Genomic DNA, 26,404 nt, shown 5'->3' with positions numbered 1-26,404 from the left:
AATTTCGTACTCGAAAATGCATTTTTACGTTTCCTCAATAACTCCAAGTTATACTTATTGCACTATTCGATCATTGATTTTGATGTAAGCTCATTCTCTCCAGACAATTTATAGAAATCTTTTTAAAACTTTCCATCTATTCTTTAATCGAACACAATTTATTTTCATTTATTTATTTATTTTTAACTTGAATTTATTTTATCTATTGATTAATTTCAAAAACTTTAAATCAAATTATATTAATTCAGTTTCAACTAATTTAAATGTATGAAATTAATTCTGGCATTAAATTTGATTAAGGTTCAAAATTTTTTGATTGAAATAAATTGTCCCTTTTTGTGAAGCACTGCAATTAAGTAATTAATTACATTAATTTCTATAAATTGCCAAAAAAGAATTTATGCTGAGAAAGGGAAATTTCTAAACTCTCATGCATATCATTAAGTTTTTTTTATGAGAAGACATTAAAAAAACGAGTCTGATTTTTATGTGTATAAAAAATTCATGAACAAGCGTAAAAATCAGAAATTCGTATTTTTAATGAATCCAGTCAATTTAATTTGCCATTTTTTTTTTATCTTTTTTTCCTACTCACATATACACTGACTATCAGTCGCACTTAAATACTATTATGAGTAGTATTTTCGACAATTACTCAAGATCCTAAAGTTAATTATATTTCGTAACCTCGTTATGCCTTTCTTCAACTAAATATTTCACTTAGTCATTAAGCACTGATTACTTAAAAGCGAGAAATTTATACTCATTTTCAGTCTCCATAAAAAGACTCTAAACGTTCAAATTATTATTTACAATTCATTTTCAAAAATTTCGTTTCATTTTAAATAGAAAAAAATAAAAATAATTCCTACTTATACGAGAAGTATCAAAAAACTAATGGGGGGAAATGATTCGTAAATTGTATCATTTATAAAAAGAGAGTGTTGTTTTTTTGGCATTTTACAAAAGGCAAAAAAATTATTATCGAAAGCCACGTAAAACCTTGACTCATAAAAAATGATTATTTAATAATTTTTCATCTTCATTAATTTTAAAACTTTTAACAATTGTTTAATGTATTTTATTTATGAAATTATTATTAGAAAATTATTATCTAATTGTGGATCTGGATGTAATAACTGTCTCTCTGCTCTAGTTTAGAATTAAAATGTATAAGCGATTACAGCATGCAAATGAATAGAATTGAAAAAAAAATAGTTCAAAATAAATTACTTTCACACTTATTAAAAATCATTTAGTCTTAAATTCGTATAATTTAAAAAAATATTGAAATTAAGTAAATTAAAACTGAAAATTCATGAAAAATCTGAATAGAGACAAAATGATGGGTCCAATTTTCAAAAAAGTTAAAATAAAAAAATAAGAGAGACAGTGGCACCATTTTAAAAGTCTCGTTAACATGGCCGAATAAAAATACTTATTCGGATAATATAATAAATGTTTAAGCAACATTGCCGACGCACAATACACTAACTAAAGCTATAAGACCCTTGCTTGATATGAACTTGGCAATATTTGTCTTGATTGATCATACAACGAAACTTGTTTTTTGTGTTTATTACTTTTTTTTAATTAAAAAATACCTAAGAATACAATGTTCGTTAAGAACTGACTAGATCGAAAAATCTATTATAACATTTTGCGTCAAAAACTCGACTAAATTGCTGTGATGGAAGGAGAAAGTGTGCTTAAAAGTACGATTTCCTCTCTTTTTAAGCACTAGTGCTTAAAAATTGCGCTTTAGTCGAGTTTTTGACGCAAGGTGTCATAAAAAATCTATAAAGTGCAACGTAACAAAAATCGAAAGCTACATGAAAAAAGTGCTTAAGTATCAATGAGTTTTTGTTTTTTTTCAAATTTAAAAAAATACCTATTCAATTACTATGTAACTTGTCCGAATAAGACGCAAGAATTACGTCTTTTTTTTCCTTTAAAGAGGTAAAAATTCCGATATCTAGACCTATTAGTTAATTTTTTGCGTATACACGACGTCAAAACCCTCGGATACAAATGCGTGTCAATTTACATATTTACACAATATAAATAAAAGCACTCGAGAATCCTATCTAAAAAAATCCTGTTTATTATCAATTTTATTCTTCATTGTCTATATTTTTTGGAACATTTTTTTTTCTTTCCAATTATTTTCCGACTAATTAATTTTCGATATTATATTATGTAATTAATTGTTTTTTTCATTAGCAAATTTAATTTTAGATTTAACTTCTAAATTCTATCCTGACTTGAATTTTCAATTTTCTCGCAAAATATCTGATAATTAAATCGACAACGAAGATAATTCTTTACTTCCCTAAAAAAACTACTTTTTTAATACTTCAAAACGAATAATTTAATAACATTAGTGCTGTGCTTGTAACTAACTAAAATTGTGATACCTAATCCTACTTTATTTATTGGGTCAATTGATTTGAATCCTTGATTAACACCTCGATAGATCAGAATTGTAAAATTTAAATACATATTATATGGATCAAAATTATTTTTCAGAGGTGTACATATATATATGTTTTAGAGATTGAATTTTTAATTTTTTGTTTTATTTCGGACGTGCTTTTTATTTCCTTTGTTTTAGTTTTTTTTGTTTAATCTTTCCATTTTTTTTTTTTTTTTTTTTTTTTATTTTTTTTTTTTTTTGTATTATTTTGAACGGTTTAATAATCATGGATGTTGATCGGAACTCGAAATTGTTAATAATAACAGTGTATTCTGTTGTGATATAACTAGGTAACCGGTTTAATGCCCAGCGAAGTTCAGCCTGTCAAATTATGCCTATTATTATGTAACGTGTGTAGCACGTCACTCGGGGGTAATGTAGTACTGGTATTAAACTTTGAACTGCGACGTTTATCTCAAAAGCCACAACAAAAATGAAAAAAAATGTCAATCGCAATTAATAAACAAACAAACAAAAACATTTCAAAATTTACAGAAAAGTTCATATTGTTACTTTTCAGTTAACCAGTTTTATAAAACTTGAAAAATCGTTTAAATCTTAAGTTAAAAGAAATTAAATTTATAATGTCATTTATACATTTAATAACTAATGTAAAAATGAATGAAAAAATTCTGTAAATTTTTAAACTTTTAATACAAATATTTTAATTTTATTTAATAACCAAGTTTAAAAAATTAATTAATATAAAATAAATAATTAAAATCATTTATTACTAAAACATGTAAATTAAAAAAATAAATTACAAAAGCAAAAAATATAGACTGTAGATATGTATATATATATGATAAAGAAAATAAGATAAATCGTGCAGTACAGAGTTTAACTTTTGACATCAACACTGTGTGGCGGTTGTATAACAATATAATAATATGATATGCAACATTTATAATCTAACCTTATTTCCGTATTAATTGTCAGTTATGCTGGGCATCTATTGTTATTGTAACTTAAAGAACCATTTGAAAATTTATATTCTTAGTACATTCAACTTGTAAAAAGAAAACAGAGCTATTGCTTATCAACGTAGTAACAGATATAATAAAAACCGTTTTGTTTTTATAATTTTTGTTGCAGTTGTTGCAACATTCGTACTATTGTAAATCTTTTTATTGTAAATATATTATAATAATATATAGCTGCATCTGCTTTGTAATTTGATTGTATGTGAGGTATGGAGCCTGTTTTTTTTTCGTTTGACCGGCACGATTTTCAAAAAAGTCCTTTTGCTATAATAACTGGCCAAGGGCTTTCTTAAAAAACGCATTTTTCTCTTTTTTATGGAACTATTGTCATCTGTAAAATATATAAAAAATCCTGAGTTGTACTGTGTGGTACTATGGCTATGGAATTGTATGGCTTCATTCAATACTAATTGCTCCTTATTCGCTCAAACAAAATCCTTAACGTCATTGGAACCAACTTTATGTAACAATTAAATAATTAAAAAAAATTAATATTAATAAATATCGACATCATTAGTAATAATTACCACATTAAAAATATTAATAAATAATAAAAAATATCAAGTCTTTATAAGAGATTAAATGTTTAATTTAATAAATAATTTAATTTAATTTCAACCAGAAATGAAAGGAATTTCAATCCTATTTATCTCTCTTTGTTTCTTGTGTTTTTTTCTTTTTCGTAATATGTATTGGAATTGTGAGAGGAACAAAAAGCAATGAATAGAGAAGTTTGGCCCTTCTTATTATATAACGTTCATTCAATCTGCTGCATTTGTTGCAATCACGGTTTGTCAATAACTGTTAATAATAAATATTATCACTCTGTTGAGCTGTCGATTGGCTGTATATTGCAATGTATATGCACGTGAAAAATATATCATGTATGAGCTATTTCAATGCACATTGCGCTGCAATTGTAAAGTAAATATAATTCTCTGTAAGAATATAATATTGTTGTAAATATCTGTAGTCTGTGTAACACTGTATAGCATCAAATAAAATAACAAGTTATCCGGCTGCAGAAGTATCAGTACGAGGTGGGGTGGCCGATCCACCATCGTTTTTTAAACTCCCAATGTTCATTCGTTGACGCAGAGTTCCATCATTTCCTTTAATCTCCATAAGGATATCACGAGTTTTTGTCAAATAAATTCTCCTTTAAACATTTACAAAAAATCTACAAAAAGGGAAAAAATAATTTTTTTTCCTTCTTTTTTGAAAGATCAAGTACGGAGCTTTTTCCGTTTTTTCTATTCGCATGTTAAAATATTCATCGTAAAAGTTAAACTTTTACACTTTTTCCAACTTTAATTAAGAACAACAAAAAATTACATTAAACAAATTTCATTTACGAAATTCACTTGCAATTTAGGTATGTTTTAACATTTTGTGAAAATAATAATAAAAATAATTTTTTTTTAGTCATTCAACATATTTTTTCTGTAAAAATATAGATTGTACTGCATCTTCACCCAAGATTTTTACTAACTGAAAAGTAATGATTATATATTAAGTTTAAAAACTCTTTTAAAAAAACCGCCAACAATGATAAACTCTGATATCTTTGGTCTCTCGTTAATCACGTAACGAATCAATGAAACTGGAACTCTACCTCTAGGAATTGAACAGGCACGGGATCTTAATACGTAAGTTTACTCTCTCTATATACAAGAAACTTCAGCATGTGTCGCTGATTTAAAGAAAAAATAAAACCTTGAGGAACTCATTTTACAACAGAAAGAAAAAAGTTTTCTCCTATTTTTTCTTCCCCAAGGAATATCGCGTTACAAATTCGAGTCTGCAAATCAACTTTTTTCTTTCCTTATACCCTTTCAAAACAAAAAGGGATATTTGTTATAAATATTATCAGCCTTATTTTGCAAAAAAAGAAACGCTTTTTCTTTTTTGTCAAATCATCTCCCTATATCTATTTTCACAAATCGTGATCAAAGAAAATTGGAATTGTATTTTTTCTTAAAAAATACAAGTCTTTTCTTTGTCAATACGTTTCCTATTAAATCAATCGTTTTCTAAAATTAAAGAATAAATCTCGCCGTTGGCGAACTATTATCACAAAATGATACTGGGGTTTGTTTCTTTTTTTCACGAGAGAAATTAGGAGAAAAAAAATACTATTTTTCCTTTTCTTATACGAAAAACCTAAAGAATTCTAGTGAAATGTTGTGTTAAATTGTTGGAGAACACCAGCAACGAAATTTTTCGTATCACTGATTTGAGCGACTGATTCAATCGAGTAGCCATCATCGTCGACCTCTCCCTGAAAAGGTCGCGATTTACTCTCGACAATTTTACATGTGGTGCTGGTTGCACCATCGTCAGGAGGAAGCCTCGGAGGTTGACCTCCAAGGACTGACTTGTCAGTTTGTTGAGTCTGGGGCCCTCCACCTAGTGCTGCGCTTCCTCCTGATCCACCACTGCCATTGGGTCCTAATCCTCCTTGACCCTGACCACCCTGAACCTGTACTGGAGCCTGAGCTTGTCCCTGTGCCTGAGGGGGTTGTGCCTGCCGTTGCTGTTGTGCCTCGGCTTTAACGTGATGATAAATCTCCTCTTGGCGTTGACGATCGGCAACGCTGAGCTCGTGGAAGCTGACCAGATGTCGCTTGAGGTAGAGCTTGGTCTTGAACGGCTTGTTACAGAGAGGGCAAGTGACACTCTGAGGGTTGTGGATGAGGCGCATGTGCTGCCGCAGGTTGGACAAGTTACTGTACATGCGGTTGCACACAGGACAGGGGCGCGGGTCCAGCGAGTGCAGTTTACGCAGGTCAGCTGCAACACACACACAACTTGCTCTAACCGGTAGCAGCCCACATAGCACGTTTAACCACAGCATAGCACCGTTCATTCTCTCTCTCTCTCTCTCTCTTTTAATCACCCACCACAAGGACAGCAACAACCAGCAAAACGACTCTAGTAGCAATTACAGGATTACTGCACACTTTGTTATCTTGTTTTTCAAATTCTTTACTTTTGCCAGAAAGAAATTCCTCTTACCAGAAAGTTTCATTCTTGAAAATATAAATTTGTATTTTCGCTTTTTTATCAAGACAGCTGTAAATATGCAGAAACCCTGAATACCAAGGACCAGGGTGGCCAGAGGTTTATTTTTCTTTCAATATACCTGAACCAATTATTAATTCCCCTTAATTTTTTTCCAATTTTCTAACCGGATCGATTTTTTATGAATCTCATTTTTCCACGTTTCCAAAAGTATATTTTTTTAATTTTTCAATTTCGCTGAATAAATTCCATTAGTTTTTGGCAAAACATTTTTAAATTAGGTTTCTTTAACCTTTTCAAATTCCAATACAATTACTATTCAAATTATTCTGAAATTACTTTTTTCTAAATTTTTTCTATATTTCAAAAACTAGTAAAAAAACTAGTAGTAAAATTCACAAATAATAAAGAATTAAATTTTTTTCTTTTTTTTACGAATTTAACCTTTTCCTTCAAGAAACTGGCAGGATTTTTGACAATGATTTCTAAGTAACTTTTAGATTTTTAAGCTTTTTCTGGCCTGTGACCACCCTGCATAACATGGCTGTTTGTGCATTTTTGAACTTTTTGCATGATCTAAAGATTTTGCATTGAATTTCTAAAAAATTCTAATTTTTCTCTAATATACTCTAACTATGGCAGAATGTAACAGCGTTTAAATACTTTCCAACTAATTCAAAATGATATCTTTTAATTTTCAAAACAAAAAGCTTTAAAGTCATTTTTTGTAAGATCATTCATTAAAATGAATTTAAATTGTGAATACCGTTTTTTTATCTTTATATGAATTTCTAGTTCCTTTAATTTACAACCTACTTTTTATTAATTAATACAAATTATTCATTGGCATTAAACCAAATTAATTATTCAGATATTTACTTTATTATTAATATTCTTGAAAAACATTAAACAAAAAGTATAAAAATTAATTATTCTAATAAATCGAATAAAGTTTTTTTTAATATTATTAATTAAACTTAAATAATTCAATGTCGATATTTTAAAAAAATATATTTTTTTAATATTATTTATACTGTTACGTACTGACAAGTTAAGTATTTCCCAATAAAACATTTTGAAAGGGTGTTTTAATATCTCTAAAGGAACTTGAGGTGATTTTTGTGAAAAGTGAAATCTAGTAAACGAGCACTACAATATCTAAGTAATTATTAACAATCGGAAATCAAACTTACACGATAAAATGTTTCTTTAAATGAAAAAGTAATAATAATGCAAGGATCATCATCATAAAATAAAAATGAAATCCGCACGATATTCAAAACAAACTTTTTAAACAGATAGTAAATAAAATAGTTTTAAACGAAATTGCATAAAGTGCAATTTTGACAAACTTCTAATGAATGACTGGTGTGTATGAGTGTCGATAAAAACGAAACATGTCCACAATGCTAATGATATATTAAAGATCTTGTCTGTCTAAATTTAATTTCGATTTTATTTTAATTATCCTTTTTATTTTTTACCATCAATATTCATATAATTGTCAATTTAATATTCATTACAATCCTATCACAATAAGAGAGTATTAGATTTTTCGTTAAATTTGATATTAACAATTTTCCATGACAATCATAATTTTTATATTTTATCAACTAAAATTTCCACTTTGATAATGGACTAAACTAAATTCTCCAAAATTAATTTTTTAGACAAACTTGAAATGATGGAAGAGGGTTTTCCTTCAAGCATATAAAACAAAGGCAAAGTTAAGAACGTAAACAAAAAAGCGTTAAATGCAGATGAAGAGAGATAAAAAATGATTTGATGTTAAGTTTCGCTTAATTTTTAAGCGAGAGTTAATTCATTAGCATTGAGCGTGATGAACGAATGATTGTAGTTAATACAAAATGAAAAGAAGTAAATGATAAAGCCAAGGGACATGAAATTGAAAAAAATATAATATATGTATATATATATATATAGATTTATATATACGAATACCGTGGTTCATAAAAAATTGTTTAAAAGTTTTTTCTCGCGTTCTTAGTTTTACACGGCCGGTTATCGTTCATACACCACAGCTGATTAGCTGTAAACTGCACTCTGCGGACCAAAAAATGCCCGTTTCGATTCCTCCGAGTATCATATATTGTTCTCCTACCGCCTATCACAAGACCTACCGAGCTACACACGAGCTTACCATTTCAAACCGTCAAGATTCCTTCCTCCTTCCTTCATTCTACTCACATTTCTTACTTGTGATGTAATGGCTAGGTTGTTGCTGTTTGTAATGGTGCTCGCACTACCAACAATATTTTTATTGCAATACTTTTTACTCACCCTGCTGTTCCTGGTTTAACTCGCTGCTCCCGTGAGACGGTCCCGGCATTCCACCCTCAATTCCGCTCCCTAAAAATTATTCTTCGTTTCATATTTGAGCCACCATTTCACATGGAGACGTCTCTGATCAAACAGTTTAATTACCCTTTTACTGTTTTCGACGTCTGTACACACGTCAAATATATACATGTATATATTTAACGCGCTTCACACAATGAAGGGATTTAAGTTATAAATTGCTTGTAATTTAAAAAAAAAATGTTATTTCTTTCTCTACTTATGGAAAACTTTTGCATACCAAAGAATAATAATTAAGAAGTACCACCTGTCAGTTTTTCTTCAATTTACCTGAATAGGAAGTTGAATAGGATGGCAGAACTTCCATTCCGCCATCCAAACTGAGAAATCCTCCCGGTAAGGTGTTGATATCTGGTTTCGTAGAACATTCATCGTCACTTCCATATTCTGGTAATTCTATTTTTGGCTGGAATCGGAAACGCGAAAATAATATCGATTATCAGAATTGTCCTCAATTAAAATAATAAACAATTTAGGGTGTAAGGCTTTGTCTTTTTCTTTTACTATGTAAAATACCTCAACTACATCGACGTCTTTGTAACAGTCAAGTTGAACATGGGGTTCAATGGCAGGGCGAGAACGAGATCCGCTCGATGGTGGTGGTGGTGCTGCTGATGTTGTTGCTGCTGCTGCTGCTGCTGGTGGTGGTGATATAGGACTAGAATTTTGGGGTGAATCACTTCTTTTGCACAGCCTTTTCAGTGGTGGGGGACTCGAAGGTGATGGAGTTTTACTGCGCTCGTCATCAAAACTCGGCGATGTCAGGCCACGACCATTCGAAGTGTGTATATTGTTCGTCTTCGAAAACTGGAAACATTCCAAAATCTTATTCATCTCAGAAAATTTTCATTTTTCAACTTGCATTTCTTGGTCAAGGTCATGAAGAACTTTTTTTCTTCTCACGGCGTCTATTTCGAAATCAATTTTAGAAAAATTAAATATATACCTTTTCGTTGTTGTGCTGATTGCTTTGGGAGTCTGTGAGGCCACGGATTTGAAGAGATTCGGCAGTTCGCAGAAAGGTTGGCAATTCAGCTTGAGAAATATTCACTTCCCCAGCATACATAAACTCCAGGAGCGATTGCAAATGTTCGAATTCAACATCCCTCATGAATATTATCGGATGTTTACAAGGATTTGTCTGAAATCATTTAATATACGTCAAAAAATCATAAACTCCAAAAAAGTTAACGAAATGTAAATATAATATCTTAAATTACATAACTTGGCAAAAATAATTATCTTATAAAATTAGTTGTTCATAATTAATATGACAGAATTTAAAAAAGTATGTTGTTAAAAATCAGAAAAGTTTAAATAACAAGCAAAGAATAAGAAAAAACATCAAGAACTTGTAGTAAACAAAAAGTAATGAAATATTTAATAACTAATAAAAAGATAAATATTAAATAATTAAGAAACAACTTTAAAAAAAAATAAATAAAATTTAACAGGACCGACATATAGAAATCGAGACAAGTCAGCAAAAAAAAAAAAAAAAAAACTCGAAAAATCAAATTGCAAAAGACTCGACATTCAAAGATAAACATCTTTATAGATAAAATGAAAAAATGAATTTCAATTTTTCCATTAATCCCACAGACAAGAATTTGATAAGTTTTCAATAAATCATATTCAATCTGTCAATATTCTTCTCTTTTGAGCTACTCATCTACAAGAAGAGTCAAGTGCACGCTAAAAAGATAACAATTACATAACTCTATGTTTATGGTGACCCACATCTCAGAACTAATTATATATTACAAAGCAAATTCTGAATAATGTCTCAAAAAATGATTTAAAAACAAACCTATTTTCCATTTTTGCTCAAAATCAAGTCAAAATAAGACAATATAAAAATTTCTATATCAGAACAAAAATTCAACTTTTATTATAAAATAAAAAAAATGCAAAAATATTGAAAAGCACATTTGTTTTGAGAAATTTCAGGAAAAAATGAACGATGAATATTATTTTGATTATTGTCTGAGAGAAGGTGGTAAAGTAATCGAGGGAGGATGAAGATTGTGAGTGTATCGAAAAATAAATGCATGGCCGATGAAATGGAAGTATGGTGTCGAATCAAAAGAGATACATATAATATAATGTGTGTGTATGATAGAGAGAGGTAGTGTCTGGTATGTGAGAGAGAATGAGAGAAAGATATCAGAAAAAGTCCATTATAATGAAAAAGAAGGGTGGGGATCTTGATGTCAGGATGGAAAGGGTTAGACAGATGGTTTTCTAACCTTGAATAGCTCCTTGAAGTAAGGACTACAGGCTGAAAGTACGACCTTGTGTGCTTGTAATCTCCTGCCGTCACAGGCGAAGGTAACGTCGACAAAGTCCTCGTCATCGCGAAGCGCCTCAAACTGGCTCGTGATATTCGCCTGAAAATTGTTCCACCGCAAGCAGAACTGCTGCTGACTATCCGTCATTCTCTTTCACTCGACTCCCTTAACACCTAAGATCACACATGGGGAACTTAAAGTACCGTACAGCTAACTAAACTTATTTCTCTCATTACTGTAAAAATGTAAAATGTAAAAAGTGAATCGATGACTGAAGAGGAAACGTACGATATAAATAATGACAATCGATATCCAGGTTGCCAGCATTCACGGAGAAAAATTCTCTAGTCGTTGCAATTGTCAGAGACACTTTTCCCATAGTTGTCAAATCACAATTACAAAAATAATTTGTCGACAATCGAGAAAGGCACAAAAATAATATTATAATCGAGACGGTAACTAAAACAGAACATTTTTCCTTTGATTATAAACGATAGCAGACTATACCGGGAAGAGATAATTTGAGTCTAGATTCACGAACTTCCGGAAATGCTGCCAATTGCTCATGTGTCTGAATTAAATTTGACACTTATCTTAGCATTATTGTTTACATTAATTGTTCTGACAAAAATTAGCGATAGTTATTTTTATTAAAATGAGAAAATTGAGTTAAATTTATAAGACTGGTACGTTTTTTTTAAATACGAAATTAGTGAAAATCACTAGATTTGAAAAATTTATCGGTAATGTAGGAACTCGTAGTATCTGAGTCGCTTGTAAATTTGTAATTAATATTCTTATTTTGTTTGATTTTATTTTATAAAATTAAATAAAGATGTTGACAAAAATAAAATACACGAATCTATAAAAATATATTAATCTTTAATTGTGAAATAGTAAATGAAATATAAATTGAAGGATTTGAAATTCGCGCCAAGTCTAGAGTGACTCATTGCTAACGTCACGGAGTTGCGTCTGCTGTGAGCTAACTCGCGTTACAATGTCCGTGCATGTTGTTTGATTTTTCATTTTTCTCTTTGTATCTCCTTATATCTTTCAAACTCTCAATACAATCATAAAGTGATTCACTCGCGACATTTGCAATCTTCTTCTCCTCATACGTAATCAATCTCCAGCTAGCGGGATTTCCGTATTAAAAATGTGCAATTTGAAAATGATAAAGGCTAAGATGGCAGTTTTGTGACGTGAAGGAGAGACGGTGTGTGTGTTCGTCAACAAATAAAAATTTATCCTGCGCGAGGATGCGTAGCAAAACTATTTATAAGGTGAGTAAATAAACATTTCTATCAAAATTATCTTATCCATATTTTTAATATTAATGAAAAATAAAAATTTCACATAAATTCTCGACAAAAATCAATTGTAGGCTTTGCAAAACGATCGTCGACATTTAACCTAATTCGTAGGCCTCTGGGCCTCGCAAACACCCTAAGCTTACTGCAGAATTAAATCAATATTTTAAATTAGACCTTCGATAAAATTATTTCTCTTATTTCTTGAATTGTTGACTCGAAAAAAAAGCATCTTTCACGGTCGCTCTGCGGGCGAATGTCCTTTGCACTCTTTCGTGATTCATTGATTTATAAAAACTAATCTCGCGAATAAATTTGTATTCTATTTTACAATTCTTCAATTAAACTAATGTTCGATTTTCGTCAATTTTGTGTCTTCAAATTGATTTTGTCAATTCAGCTATGTCGAGAACGAAAATCAAACGAACTAACTGTGACCTTTTTCGATGTCGAAAATCAATTTTATAAAAATGAAAACATCATAAACTTTAGTAAAAAAGGATACTAAATAGAATTACTTTTGTTGATTTCATGTCTTAATTGTTGCTGATTAGGAAACAAAAGAATTTTGTTTTAATTCTTATTGATTATTGCAATTCTTTATGCAACTGTAACTTATCTTTGATTGACTTTAATTAATTATCATAAGAACTAATTTTCTATAAACAGGTTAAATTTATACTTTTAAGTTAGGAATAAATTTAAATTGTTTGTTATTTGACTGTTTATAATTGATGTAATTTGTTTAAAAAAAAGTTGAAAGTATTGTCATAACCTCAAAATTCGATTTTTGACAAAAAATTGTATTTAAATAATTTTTATGTAAATTATATTATTGTATAATTTATTTTATATTATATATTTACATAATCTAATTTACATATAATAATCGAAAAAATTCATCTGTAGTTCTTTAGTTCCTTTTGTGTATTTTCGTTTCCAATGCAACGCTTGCAATTAAAAATTATTTAATGAGAAATTATCAGTGTTTATTTATTTATTTTAGATAATTTTGCAAGTCTTTTTAGTGTGATTTGATGTGTGACTGAGTGAGGAAATGATACGACTGAAAGAAAATTGAAGGTTTTCTTAAATTTTTGCAGCTACTTGTCCTCACCTGTAACTGGTGATCGTTGTGGTTTCTGTCAAAGAAACCAGGACCTTGGTACCTAATACCCGACGGTGAGTCTGTTGACAACTAATTCAATACAGAAATCTTAAGTGCATATTTCTGATAATACCTTTTATCTCCCATGGAAACCAACGAAGAGATTACCAATTCAATGATCGATCACTGAAACATGCATTTAAATTTATTTTTTGTCTGCTTTCTTCATTACATTTTTTTAATTTTTATTCCAAAATTAAAAATTTTATTATAGGTGAGAAATTTCCTTTGCATATTTTGTTTTCGTCATTTTACGTTTTAATGAATTTTTCTTTTATTCAAAATGATATTTACTTTTTGAAATTTTATGTTTTCTTTTTAGTTTTAAAAGCTAAGCCTAATTTTAAGCATATTATTGATACTAAAAAATCTTGGTAAAAATTCTTTTTCTACATTTAATAACTGAAAGCTGTAAGTTTTTTTTTTTATGGAAATGGATTTTTTTTCGTTGAACTTTAAACACCCGTAGATAAATTTATAGCCCACGTAACCATAAGTCAAACATATTCTATTGATGGCGTAATACATGTCACTTGTCTTTGACTGCATTTATAACTTTATATTTTGAAGTACGTCCGGTCAAAGTACCTCATGCCAACTACATTGTTGCGCAACGAAAGCATATCTATCTATCTCTCTCTTTCTTTTTTTTACAAGGAGATTCTCCGAGACCTGTTAATCTCTTATCAAAACTAAATGGAAAAAACCCCGTTCGCTTATCTGAATTTTAAGCTTCAAAAGTTTCATTAACAAAAAAAATTTTGTATTTTGAAAAAATTCTTTTTCCATTTTTAGAAAATTTCAATTTGCAATTTATGAAAAAAATTGTTTTTCGCTTTAAGATCACAAGTATTAGAATATTGTACAGAAGAGAGATAAGTTTTGTGGTGGGTTACGAAAGAAAACGGGAATGCGAACACCTCGTTTTACTGAAAATCGAAGGAATTAGAGCCAATATAGGCTTCCTCACACCTGTTTTAATAGTAATTGAGCATTTTAGTCTCGTTGATTATGCAAGGTATATTCTTTGCAGCTTCTCGCCATTTATCTAACACGGACGTAGATATTCTGTGACATGATTCTTTAAAAACTATCATTCAGAATCCACACATTATATATAGGTACTAGAAACAATTAACTTTTAACCGTGCGGCATATGTTGAGAAATGAAGCCATATGACGATATCTGACTCAGTTCTATCTTTTCCAAAGTGACTTATTCAAACAAACTATGTTTCTTAACTTTATATTCCTTAAAAAATTTTTGTTTGTAGATAATTTTATTTTTTTACATTCTCATCATATGAGAAAGTATTATAATTTTTTAAATAATAAAAAATAATAATTTTTCTTTAAAAATACTCACAGTAAAGTTTCTCTCCATGAAACAATTTTGTTGTTCTTCTAAATTCTGAAGAGGAAGAATCCTTTTCCTTAATTTAACTCTTGTTCCATAGATCACAAAATCATGACCAGTTATGCGTCACCGCCCACGACTTGGGCAAGTTTCAATCGAGAAAACAACCCTCTGTTATTAGTTGATTTTCAACCTTCCGAGAGATGTAAAGTTCCTGATTTTTAAGAAATAAGATATAACAGTATAATTAAATGTTTCAATTCATATTTCGCAACATTTCACAATAATTTTTGTTTTGACATTTACGTAGCCCTCAATCTCTTAATTTTTAGGAACATTAACAATTTAAGAATTTTCAAAAAAGGGCATTAGACAATATTGTGAGTTTTAAAAAATATGTAACCCTTTATTATTCTATTTTTCATTGAAAAATTCTACTCGTTTTTATTTTTAAAAAAATGGTCAATAAAACAATTCACAAAAAATAGAAAGTTGATTTCAAATTTGAAAAAAATTTGTTAATATTTGTCAATGTTGATAAAATTGAAGTTAGGGAAAATTTTGGAGAAAATGAATGATTAATGATTATTTGTATTTTTTTTAAGGAAAGTGAGGCGATCTCTTTCGTCGCCAAAGCTGCGTCCAAGCTGGCCGCCGTGGAGGATGTGGGTCCGCAAAGACCCGAAACCTCGTTTGACACCTCCTTGAAAGTTTCGCCAACAGCCAAGGCGGCTTTACAATTATTAAAACGAAGAAGACCTTTTACCTCGACCTCCGCTACCACCCGAGACGCTGAGACCATTACAGGTAAGAAATCCTGTTTCGTTATTTATCACTAATTATTCATTTCTCTTTTTCTTTTAAAACAAAATACAAGTTTTGAATTTTTTCAACTCTCATCTTCTTTCATAATTATTCTTCAAATCCTTGACGAAAAAATTTTATTCTATTTAAAATAATATTATTAATTAATCATCAATAATTATTAATATATTTTTTAATTATCTAATAATAACTGATATATGAACAAATTTTTTAACAATTATTTCTATTAATTTACAAAAAAAATTTGTCATATTCAACATAATCAAATAATATATTATTATGTTTATTACCGTTTACTTATGTCTAGCAGATGTTCGGAATAATTTAAGTCTTATCTTCTTTGCTTTTTAAAAATTTATTGCATTTCTTCTAGTACTTAGTTAGAAATTATTTTAATTCTTTACGTTGAATTCAAATTAAAAAATCTCAGAGTTCATTTCTTTAAGTTATTTTATCGTCTTTTTTAATTTAATTCTTTAATTAATAATTATTTACTTTCTGAAATATAGAATAACATTTTTTCCCAATGTAAGTTTTGTTGAGAAGTTACGTAAATTGTCTGCGCATTGAACACTGAAAATAATATATACTAATAGGCAGTTATAAATAACAGAATAAAAAAATAATGATAATTGAACTACTTAACTGTGTAAAAAGAAAAAAAAATTGGAAACTAATTCGGAAAAGACATGTAAATTATTTATAATTGTAGTGAAAGTAAACGTATGTGCTATTTTTGCTAATGGAATTAGCACATAATATACAAGATTAGATTCTCAACCACAACTTTTTGAGTTCTGTGAGTCTTATGTGAACAAAGTTATACACATTACGTGTCACTCGGCAACTTAGAAAATTTACACGTGAACAATTTGTCATTCGACACATTGTACTTACGTGAAGCAGATGATCGACCGTCACAGAAAAATATAATCACTGAAAGTTTTTATGCAAGCAGCATTTCATTGTCTTCCGTTGACAGTTCGTAAAAAAAATCGTCAATGTTCACTTAAAACTAACAAACTTCACACCAGTTTCTTTTTAAAGATCCATTTTTGGATACCTAATTTAATTTCACGCATTGAAACTTAAATTCCTTTTGACTTTCTTTTGTATAAATTTTCAGGGACTTGGAAATTTTTTTTTTTTTTTTTATCGAAACGTTCTCTGAATTTTTAACAATTGAAGTTTTCAAAGTTTCACGGTGGTGTTCGCAGAGTCACTGAGATTTTATAGCAAGGCAAGATTTATAAAGAGTCGTGCATGTTACCTGCGCGAACTCATGGTGTTCCCCATTGGTCCGCGTCAAATGATGATTACTCTGAAGGATAATGCGTTAGTGCCCCGGTCTGATTTTCCACGACGTAGCGATGATCATCATCATTATGATCATGCTGATGATGATGATGATGATGATCATCATCATCATCATTAAAATCATCGTCATAATGGAAGTTCCCTGCTTTCTGCTATGCCAATCATAATAATCATTATCATCACCATCATCGTTACTATAACTGCAAACCATCATTTTTTTAGCATTATTATATACGTAGGTTTTATTTTCTGAAATTCTTTAACGATATAATGGAATTAGAAATTCGTTTTATTGTAGTTCTAAAAATTGCTTTTAATGAATAGGACATTATTCAAATTATTATGATTTGAAACAACAAACTTTGTCGTGAATATCAATTTTTTTCTAGTATGAGTAAAAATAAATTAAAAAAGGATTTTTCCAAAGTTTGAAATATTGTAAATTAAATTAATTAAAATTTTAGTATAAATGATTTATAAATTTTCAAAAAGTCGATTGGACCAGAAATAATGAGTGATCTTTGATTTTTTTTAATTAAGTCGTTATAAATTGTTTTGAGGTCAGGGTGAAAAGTCAAATAAAGAATCAAGAATCGCTAATGTTCTCTAATTATCAACAAAAGATATTTCTATCGTTAGGATTGGTCAGTGACAGAGATTAATTTTAAATATATATATGTATAGGTAACATTCTTCCTTGCACGCGTCTTCCTCGCGCAGTCGCTATTCGAATGGATTACATAACTTTTAACTTCTGTCATATATGATCCACAATATCTCCTATACGTATATATAAATATATAATCGGTCCCCAAAAGCTATTTCTCAATGCATTCACGTAAATCATTCATTCAGTATTTTTTAATACCAATATAAAATAATTTTACTATTAGCAGAAGAATTAAAAAAAATTTTCTTTTGTCTCTTTTAGTCAATTAAATAATTTTGAAAGTCTTAATGACTAAACTTTGGTCAATTGATTTTTAAACTTAAATTAGAGTTCCAATAACGAAATAACGCGTTAAAGGAGAATTAATTAATTTTCTTTTAATAATTAATTATTGTTCCATTTTTCTTTATTTAATTTTTTTTATTTCTTTTTGTTATCAAATTTTCGAATTAAATAAATAAATAAATTTTAATATGGATAAGTAATAGGTACATCCAATAATTAGAAGCAAAACTAAAAATAGTTAATGATGATTAGAATAATTAGACTATTTTAAAATAAAATGATAACAATTTTCTTCTCTGATGTCATGAAAAATAAAAAGGTAGTTATATAATGGTCAGTATAAGTGTCTTTGTACGTCTTTTTTATAGTTGTAATACATCAATGTTTGCCATGCATCATTATTTCTCGTAAGGTATAATTAAGTTGAATGAAAAACTTGTATCTTTTATTATACACTCTTTCTTACACTCTGTTTGTCAAAAATACTTTTTATAATTTATATTTCCCTTTTTTATTATTTCAAATTATTGACATCATTTTATTTTATTTATCAAAAATCTAATTTAAAAAATTATTTTACAAAAGCAAAAAAAAGTAAATTATTAATCTCGATAATTAAGAAACACTTTTTTTATAATAATTGTAATCTTTCATTATTTGATACAAATTTAATTTTCTCTAATATTCATTGGAAAAAATTAATTTCAATTGACTAAGAAGAGAACTATTATCGTTGATCCTAATAATTTATCATTAGGATTAAGAAATGAAAAAATGAAAGAAAGAGTAAATCCAACTTCATTCATCTTTCTTTGTCTTGGTAGTTATTTGTAAAATAATCCTCAATATATGAGTTTCAGACTGAAGGAACCAAATCTGTTCTTCGCGGAATATTAAGGGCCAGTAAATTGAAATTGGCTCTTATCCAAAGCAAACACGACAATGCCTTCTATTTTCTGCTATGCGGTAGCTACGTTTAGGCCGAGTTCAATCTCAGACTTGGAAGTCTTTCCTCGCACTTCGTTCGATAAACTCGGAACAGGCGCCGGTATTTCAGAATTCCACGTGACTCGAAAAACTTGTTTTTTTCTTTCAAATGAAAATTTTATTTTTTGAAAAACATAATATTTCTCTTTCTTTTTGTTTTTTACTTTTTGAGTCACACAATAAGATTTTCGGATATTGGAGAAAAAACTTAAGTGGAATAATTTTAAATTGAAAGTGACTTGAAAATATTTGTATATCGAGAATAATTTGAAGATTTTGTGAGACTTGATGAATAAGCTGGATATAAAGTTTATCCCTGTAGTTTTCCCTAGAAAGATATGTCCCTCGGCACGAGTCGAGTGGTGAAAAGGCCCAGAGGCCCGGCGAAGTATAAGGAATTTTTCGAAAAACGAGAAGCCATCCTTGGAAAGTGGCGTGATGGTATGAAATTTGTTAATTTAAATTGCTGTGAAGGATATGAATCAAAATTAAAACTTTAAATTCAAGTTAATGTACTCGTATAAAATTGGAACAAAATTCTTCAAAATTGAATTATTTCTAAATAAATTATAATCTTTTAATAATATTTTTAAAAATATTAGTTTAGTTGACTTTTGAATTGTTATGTTTTTTATTGTTGATAAAATCTTTCGTTAAATGTTATATGTCAAAGCGGAACAGAGTTAAAAACTTTCTGCACGAGATTTTGCCTGATGATTGCTTTATACTAAATTGATTTTTTTTCTTCTGTTTCGTGAGGAGAGTAGGTTTGAAAGTAATGTTAATAAGTTGCCGACCTGCAACCATTTTTTCCCTCCTGAGAGTTCGTTTACCTATGACGAAAAAGAAACAATTATTTAACCGATTTCCTCGCTCTATAACAATTGAGAACACTTTGAAAAGTACCGGGTGGATGTACCAGAGACAAAAATACTACTTCTATTTTGGTATTCATGCAATGTCATTGTGGAGTGGATAAAGCACTTATAGATGGATTCTATGTTTCCCAGTTGTTAAAGAATTCTATTTTTGGTGAAATCTAATTTTAAATATATTTCTATGATAAAAATAAAAATTAGGCCATTTTTTTATTGATTAAAACTTTGAATATTTAGATATGATATATTTCCATATTAGAAGATCAGCTAGAGAATGTTTTAGTTAACAAATCCACGTTAATTACTGTTTACAAACTACATTTATAAAAGTTATTTTGAGACCAACTTATTTAAGAATTTTTGTTTTATTAGTTACTTGACAGTTTTGTATTGAAAATCAATATCCAGAAAGAAATAGAGTGTAACAAAAAAAGAATTAACAATTTGCTGAAAAATTGTTTTTTTTAAATAGTTCTTTTACAATATTTATTTAGTTCTTTATTAGGATTCATTTTTAACATTGTTTCCATTGTCTTTTCTTATCAATAGAATGTTATTTGTTGTTTTCTATTTTGTTTCTTTTTCCTTATTATCGACTGGTTTTCATTTTAACCGACCTTGTAAGTAGATAGAAACGTAGTTCCCTGTCTGCATCGAATGTGGCAGCACAAGTTTGTTTCTTACTTTAAATAACAATTACTTTTATTATTATTATTATTATTATTTGTTTATCAATCTTATAATACATTTTTTTTAGTCCAAATAATAAAAAAGTAAATTATTAAAAATTCTACCGATAAAATTAAATTATATAATTACAACAATTGTTAATTTATTTTTAGTAATAAATTTTTTATCAGATTGAAAATAATTAACGTGAAACATTGTTTTATAATTGTTGCAGAGGTGTGCAGCGGAGGGGAATTACCAGAAGTAGAAATAATCAGTTTGCTAGAAGAACAAATACCGAGGTATCGTTTAAGAGCGGACGCACTTACCCAATTTCAAGGTGAATTATTTATTTTATTAATAATAATAATATTTCGTATATTTAATATTTTTATTTTAATGCCTAATATTTATTTAGAATATATTAATAAATTTTTGCCGTTTTCAGGTTACGAAAACGCTGATTGGTTTGTTCCGGCTCCTGCGTTACGATTAGAGGACGTGGATTTGAAATTATCACCGGAGCAAATCCGAGAAACACTTAATTACTTCAGTGAGTACTTTTCTATTTACTATAAACAAATCTCATCAATTTTTGATTTGTTTCGAAAAAATTACGGATTTTTTTTCTTTTGCTTATTCCAAATTCGTGACGTAGTACAAATGATATCTCATAAAACAGAATTAGATAGAAATTTTGAGGCAAAATTAACCCGAAAAACTTATTGTCCCTTTTTTGAGATAGAAAAAAATATTTTTTAACCAAGTTTTTTTTAATGAAATTATTTTTTTTCGAGAAATGAAAAACGATTTACTTAGAATGAATATTTTTTTATATTGGCTACTTGTTTATATTACACAATTATAATTAATTGATGAAATGAAAAGTAATCCAAGAAAGTGCACTGTCACTTAATCTAAAGGAAAGGAAACGCATCCCTTTTAGCGGAAGGCCATTTGTGGTTAATTTTTAATTTTATTTGATCCCATTGTTATTATTCTGCGAAATTACTTCTTCTTAAGGAATATCAATGTACGCAACTATAATCTTCTTCTTTTTTGCATTTACGATTAAGTGCATGCGAATCGCATTCCTTCTAAACAAGGTCGCTTATTTAACACTCGAACTCACTTTGTCCTCAAATGGAAATGTGTCTCTCATAATCGGAAGTTTTTTTGATCATCACTTTGGTTGCTTTTAACCTATTTTTTTCCTTTTCTTCCTTTTTTTATTCATTTTATTTTTTCTGAGATAAGGAAAATTCATTAGAAAGTAAAATTTTGTGGAATTTATTTCCCTTGTTCAGGAAAAAAATGACATTTTATTAAATTTCTTTTTTAGTTCTTGATGTTTTTCTAGAATCACTTTAAAGGGCATGATAATTGTAGGTGTGTTCACATAAGGCGCGGTCACAATCCCACGAATTTATTTATGATAAAAGAATTGTTGCGTGAACACGAACAAAAATGCAATATTCGCTTCAGTTTAAAAACACGATTTAGTTTAGTGTCGTTTTTTCTTTCTTGTTTTGTAATGAAATTTTCAAAATTTTACTATGGTTTTGAAATTTGGAGATTAAGAAAAAAAATTAGCCTTTTTAGGCCCTTAGAATTTTAATTACCATAAACAGTAGTTTTTTTTTCTTATTAATTAATTAATTAATTGATTTTACTTAATGATAAGTGACATCTCGAAAAGTCTCAAATAATATTAAAAATATAATGATAATTTAAAAATTAAATTCATATTATTATATGTTATATAAAAAAATAAATCATTGAAAATTAATATTCCAAAAGCATTTAACTCTTAATATTTCAATCTGTTTACGTTTTTAATTATCGAAGAATGTCATGTTCTTTAAAATAATCAATAAGTTTCATCTTTCTTTGATAATATAAAACAATAATTATTGTTTGAGTTTAATAAACTTCCATTTCATAATTGATCAAGAGACATGCTGATTTTTATAATAAATACCATTCTTCTTATTTTCACTTAAATTAATTATAATAAATTAATAACAGTGTGAATTTGTTAATATAATTTTTTTAGTTATTTATTTTCTTTATTTAAAAACTTGTTCATAATTATTATGAAATTAAACTAAAGAATTAATTTTTTAAAGTCTAACACTATTTAGTTCCTTTTATTTAAAGAACAATTATCGACCGACATTCCTTATGAAATTGGTTCAAGTGTAATTGCCTAGTTCTAATGTTAGTGTATGAAATGTCACATTTTTATGCATTTATTTTTCTTCTTCTTCTTCTTCTTCGTTTTTTCATTTTAAAAAAATTTAATTTTTTACGAAATTATTTTTAGTTTAATAATAAATTTGGGATATTTAAAACGTGTATGCATAAAAAAATTACTGAGATAAATACCAATCTCGTTACTTTACAATGAATAAATGTAAGGAAAACAGTTACAATTTTTCTAATAAATTAAAATGGAAAGTAATGAAAAAAATTATTTACAATAAAATGGTTTTTATGAATTGAAATGATCTCTTTAGCAAAAATATACGTGGAAAAAATATTAATCAAATTAATGATCTCAAATAATTGTAATGTGTCTACTTGAGTGTACTAAAAATGAATTAAAATAGAAAGCAGATATTTGTTTAAAATGCCATGCTTATCACGTTGGGGAAAAGAAATGTAAAATATGGACATCTTGAAATTATAAAAAAGTATTTAAAGTCTTTTTAATAATAATAATTCCAAATCTGTTTATGTAATTCAACGAAACGTGAACAATTAAATAGTTTATCTAGAGAAAGCATGATATATATAAAAACCAAACTGGAGTGTCTTAGAAATTATAGAAGTATTTATTTAATAGAATGAAATAATCAGGATTTATTCTTCGGAACAAGTGGGACAAGGTTGTTGATTCTGCAAACTGTTGGTTTTATTTGATTACAATTCGTTTGGCAGATTTTTTTTATATAATTCGATAATTAATAATAAATAGTATTTAGATTATTCCAAGTTCTTGTTATTTGGCAAGAAATTTTCATAAAAATTAAAAATATTCCTATTAAAATAAGGGGAAATTGGAAATTTAATGGGTCGAATTGTACTTGTACTAAAATCTTCCAAGAATGGTATATTGTAATTTAATTGAATTACTATAATACTATTTCGATATAGTTATTTATTCAGATGTGCAGTTATGTCGTAACAATCAAGTAAGGATACTGAAATTACTGTTATATTGTACCAGTAGTTGACATTTTGTCTGATTACGTATAACTTTTTATTCAAAGTTATGGTTTACAGTGGCCTTTCTACAATTTTTTTTTTTTTTTCATAATTCTTTATTTATATAATATATACAATAGAATTTATTTTTATTCTAACTAATAATGATGTCATATTCCATTAAATTTTACAAAACCTCGAAAATTATTTTGATGTAGGTTTTGTTTATGTTTTTTAAAAAACAATTCTTTTTATTATACCTTGTCAAATTATCTTTATTTATGTGATGACACAATAGCAAAATAATGCTCCGATAAAATTACATTATTTTCGAATTATTCTTTATAATCTCATCATCCATCAAATTATTAATTATTGATAAAATATTGTTTACTCTTGTTTTTCGTTATAGTTCTTCTTTTTCCTTAATTATTTCTTTGCTATTTGTAAATGACTCAAATCTTTTTGACAAGATTTTGAAAATGAAATTTTGAACAAAAACCAAATTACAATTATTTAAATTTTTATTATTATTATCATATCTCAAGCTACGGGTTTTACTCGAAAATAAATTGTCGTTGTTACGCATGATTCCACCAGCCATTCGTAGTGGCGCTACTTGTCGACGAGGAGGAAAAGTTCATACAAGAAAAGAGGGAGGGAGACCGGCTAGAAAATTGAACGGCAGTTACGTTCATGCCTTCGATCGTGACAATGTTGCCTCCGTGAACGTCATATTATAAATTGTCTTGCGATCACGTGCCAATGAGTGTGCAAGAATTTTCAAAAAGGAATTTCTATAAAAGTGCCTGTGAGTGATAAAAAAGAAAAAAAAATTCCCGTTATTTAAAAGCAGCGAAAGATAACAGAACTGAGATAACAAAGCTTTTAATAGCGAATCCATAACTGCTCCACACTACTGCATTCCTCTCATTTCTAACAGAATCCCCTGGACCCTTCTCATCTCTCTCTCTCTTTCTCCTCTCATCTTTTGTCACTCTGCCCTTGGTGGAAAAAGCGTTTATTGGTTATAGTATAGTTGAACAAACCCTCATATACATGAGACGCATTCTTGAATTTATCTCAGAAGCACTGAAAAATTGTTCTCAGCTCGCGTCCATTCGGAGTAGAAGTGTTAACATAACCTTACTCCAAAAAATATGGGATTGACAATCTATTTTTTCTCAGAGGGAAAGAGAATCTGTCACTGAAAAATGTTACAGATTTGAATAATATTTGTTTTTTGTTAAAATTGTTTTATTATAGCAGTTATATAATGAGAAGATCTTCTAATAATATTAATCTTATAATTTAGCATAATGATTGAAATGATCATGATTTAATATTACAGAATATACAATAACATTAGTCATGTAATTTAAAATTAAGGAATAATCAAGTTGGTAAACTCATAATTTCTTTTTTTTCTAATTTCTTATACATTGAAAAATATGTTATTTAATCAAAAAGGATTTGTAAAATGCATCAATGTAACATACTTTTTGTATCAATCAATAATTTTGCATACTTTTAGCAAAAATATTGTTGATTAAGTAGCATATCTTTTTCAGTGTAAAAATACAAACGGCTATTTTAAAATATGCTACATAAAGGAATTTATACAAAGTTAAGCCTTACAGTTGTGTTATACTTAAAATATTTTTGTCGAAATTTATCTATTTCTGCCTGGTGTAATTGATTTTACGGTCTAACTTTTGTGTGTAACTCTCTAGATTTCAATTTTAGAATCAACTTCTTCTAGTTATTTATACAAACACTCGTAAATTACATGATCTGTTTTTACAGATAATGTAAAATGGAGATTCTCTCATTTTACTAATTAGTTTTCGGTTTTGAGAAATTTAAAGATGAATAACAAATTTCTTCAAATGATTGTATTCGGATTTTTATATGTTTCAAATCATGTAACATTTTAATTATTGAATCTCAAAAGTAGGTGTTTTTTAAGATCTGAACAACGACAAATAGTTGATAGAATTTCGAAAATGTAATATATTTATTTTTAGTTAATGTAATATTCATGCAAAATCAAAGTGAGTAGATTCCACATAGGAATAAGAAGAAGAAGAATATTTATTTATGATGTCACGATTCCAGTTTTAGATTCTGAGAGAGTTTAGAGGAAGATATTTTTATTTATTTTGTGTGTGAGAATTTCAGTCGCACTGTTAAGTTAATTGTCCGTTTCAAATTGGAATCTTTTAACCTGTCTTGAATTATATATCGACAAGTTCGAAAGTTAACAATTATTAAAGCGTAGCGGATAATGTTTCGACGATTAGTTCATTAATACTCATCAATGAAGTGATTAGTTTCGTCTAGTTTGCCGTTAAGTGTAAAAGAAATTGTTCTATTAAATTTCAATTTATTCACTTTCCACCTTTTTCAATAATTTTATGTTTCTATTACTACTGACTCTATTGCTATTATTGTTAGTGTAGAATTTTATCGCTTTTAGCTTCATTTATTATTAAATATAATAATAATAATATGAAGCATTTACAAATTTTCAATGATTGGTTGAAAAGTATGAAATTTTTTATAGAAATGT

At 28.2% G+C, this 26,404-nt stretch overlaps 2 protein-coding genes and 1 long non-coding RNA gene across 12 annotated transcripts in view; 1 reads left to right on the top strand and 2 right to left on the bottom strand.

The window, feature by feature from the left end:
* LOC127278274 (protein abrupt-like) overlaps positions 1 to 11,689 on the bottom strand; it is a 41,937-nt gene extending 30,248 nt beyond the window's left edge. For 2 of the 3 annotated variants that reach the window (XM_051299912.1, XM_051299913.1), the window contains exons 1-5: positions 11,112 to 11,435; positions 9,809 to 10,003; positions 9,379 to 9,669; positions 9,133 to 9,268; positions 8,785 to 8,853 (exon numbers count right to left, since the gene is read on the bottom strand). In XM_051299912.1, coding sequence (XP_051155869.1) covers positions 8,785 to 8,853; positions 9,133 to 9,268; positions 9,379 to 9,669; positions 9,809 to 10,003; positions 11,112 to 11,300 — 880 coding nt within the window. In that variant the 5' untranslated portion in view covers positions 11,301 to 11,435. The other variant, XM_051299911.1, reaches the window with a different exon arrangement.
* A 430-nt stretch (positions 11,690 to 12,119) lies between these two features.
* LOC127278267 (trafficking kinesin-binding protein milt) overlaps positions 12,120 to 26,404 on the top strand; it is a 29,223-nt gene continuing 14,938 nt past the window's right edge. For 3 of the 8 annotated variants that reach the window (XM_051299896.1, XM_051299898.1, XM_051299894.1), the window contains exon 1: positions 24,514 to 24,647. Coding sequence is in view for 4 of the 8 variants with exons in the window: in XM_051299899.1 (XP_051155856.1) it covers positions 12,416 to 12,439; positions 15,597 to 15,798; positions 20,858 to 20,962; positions 21,071 to 21,175 (436 nt within the window). In the remaining 4 variants the exon portion in view is untranslated. Of the gene's footprint in view, positions 12,440 to 15,596; positions 15,799 to 19,124; positions 19,517 to 20,857; positions 20,963 to 21,070; positions 21,176 to 24,501; positions 24,648 to 26,404 lie in introns of those variants that run through there. The other 5 variants (XM_051299899.1, XM_051299901.1, XM_051299902.1 and 2 more) reach the window with 5 other exon arrangements.
* On the bottom strand, positions 13,574 to 17,058 carry LOC127278291 (uncharacterized). Its single transcript, XR_007842470.1, has 3 exons — positions 16,714 to 17,058; positions 15,001 to 15,205; positions 13,574 to 13,760 (listed from the first exon to the last, which is right to left on the bottom strand). It is a non-coding gene; the product is annotated as an uncharacterized LOC127278291 (long non-coding RNA).

Source organism: Leptopilina boulardi, unplaced genomic scaffold (assembly GCF_019393585.1).
Source record: "Leptopilina boulardi isolate dan_hultmark-lab unplaced genomic scaffold, ZJU_Lbou_2.1 LbouV2_202, whole genome shotgun sequence".
NCBI lineage: Eukaryota > Metazoa > Arthropoda > Insecta > Hymenoptera > Figitidae > Leptopilina > Leptopilina boulardi.
This window is presented reverse-complemented; position numbering and strand designations above follow the sequence as displayed.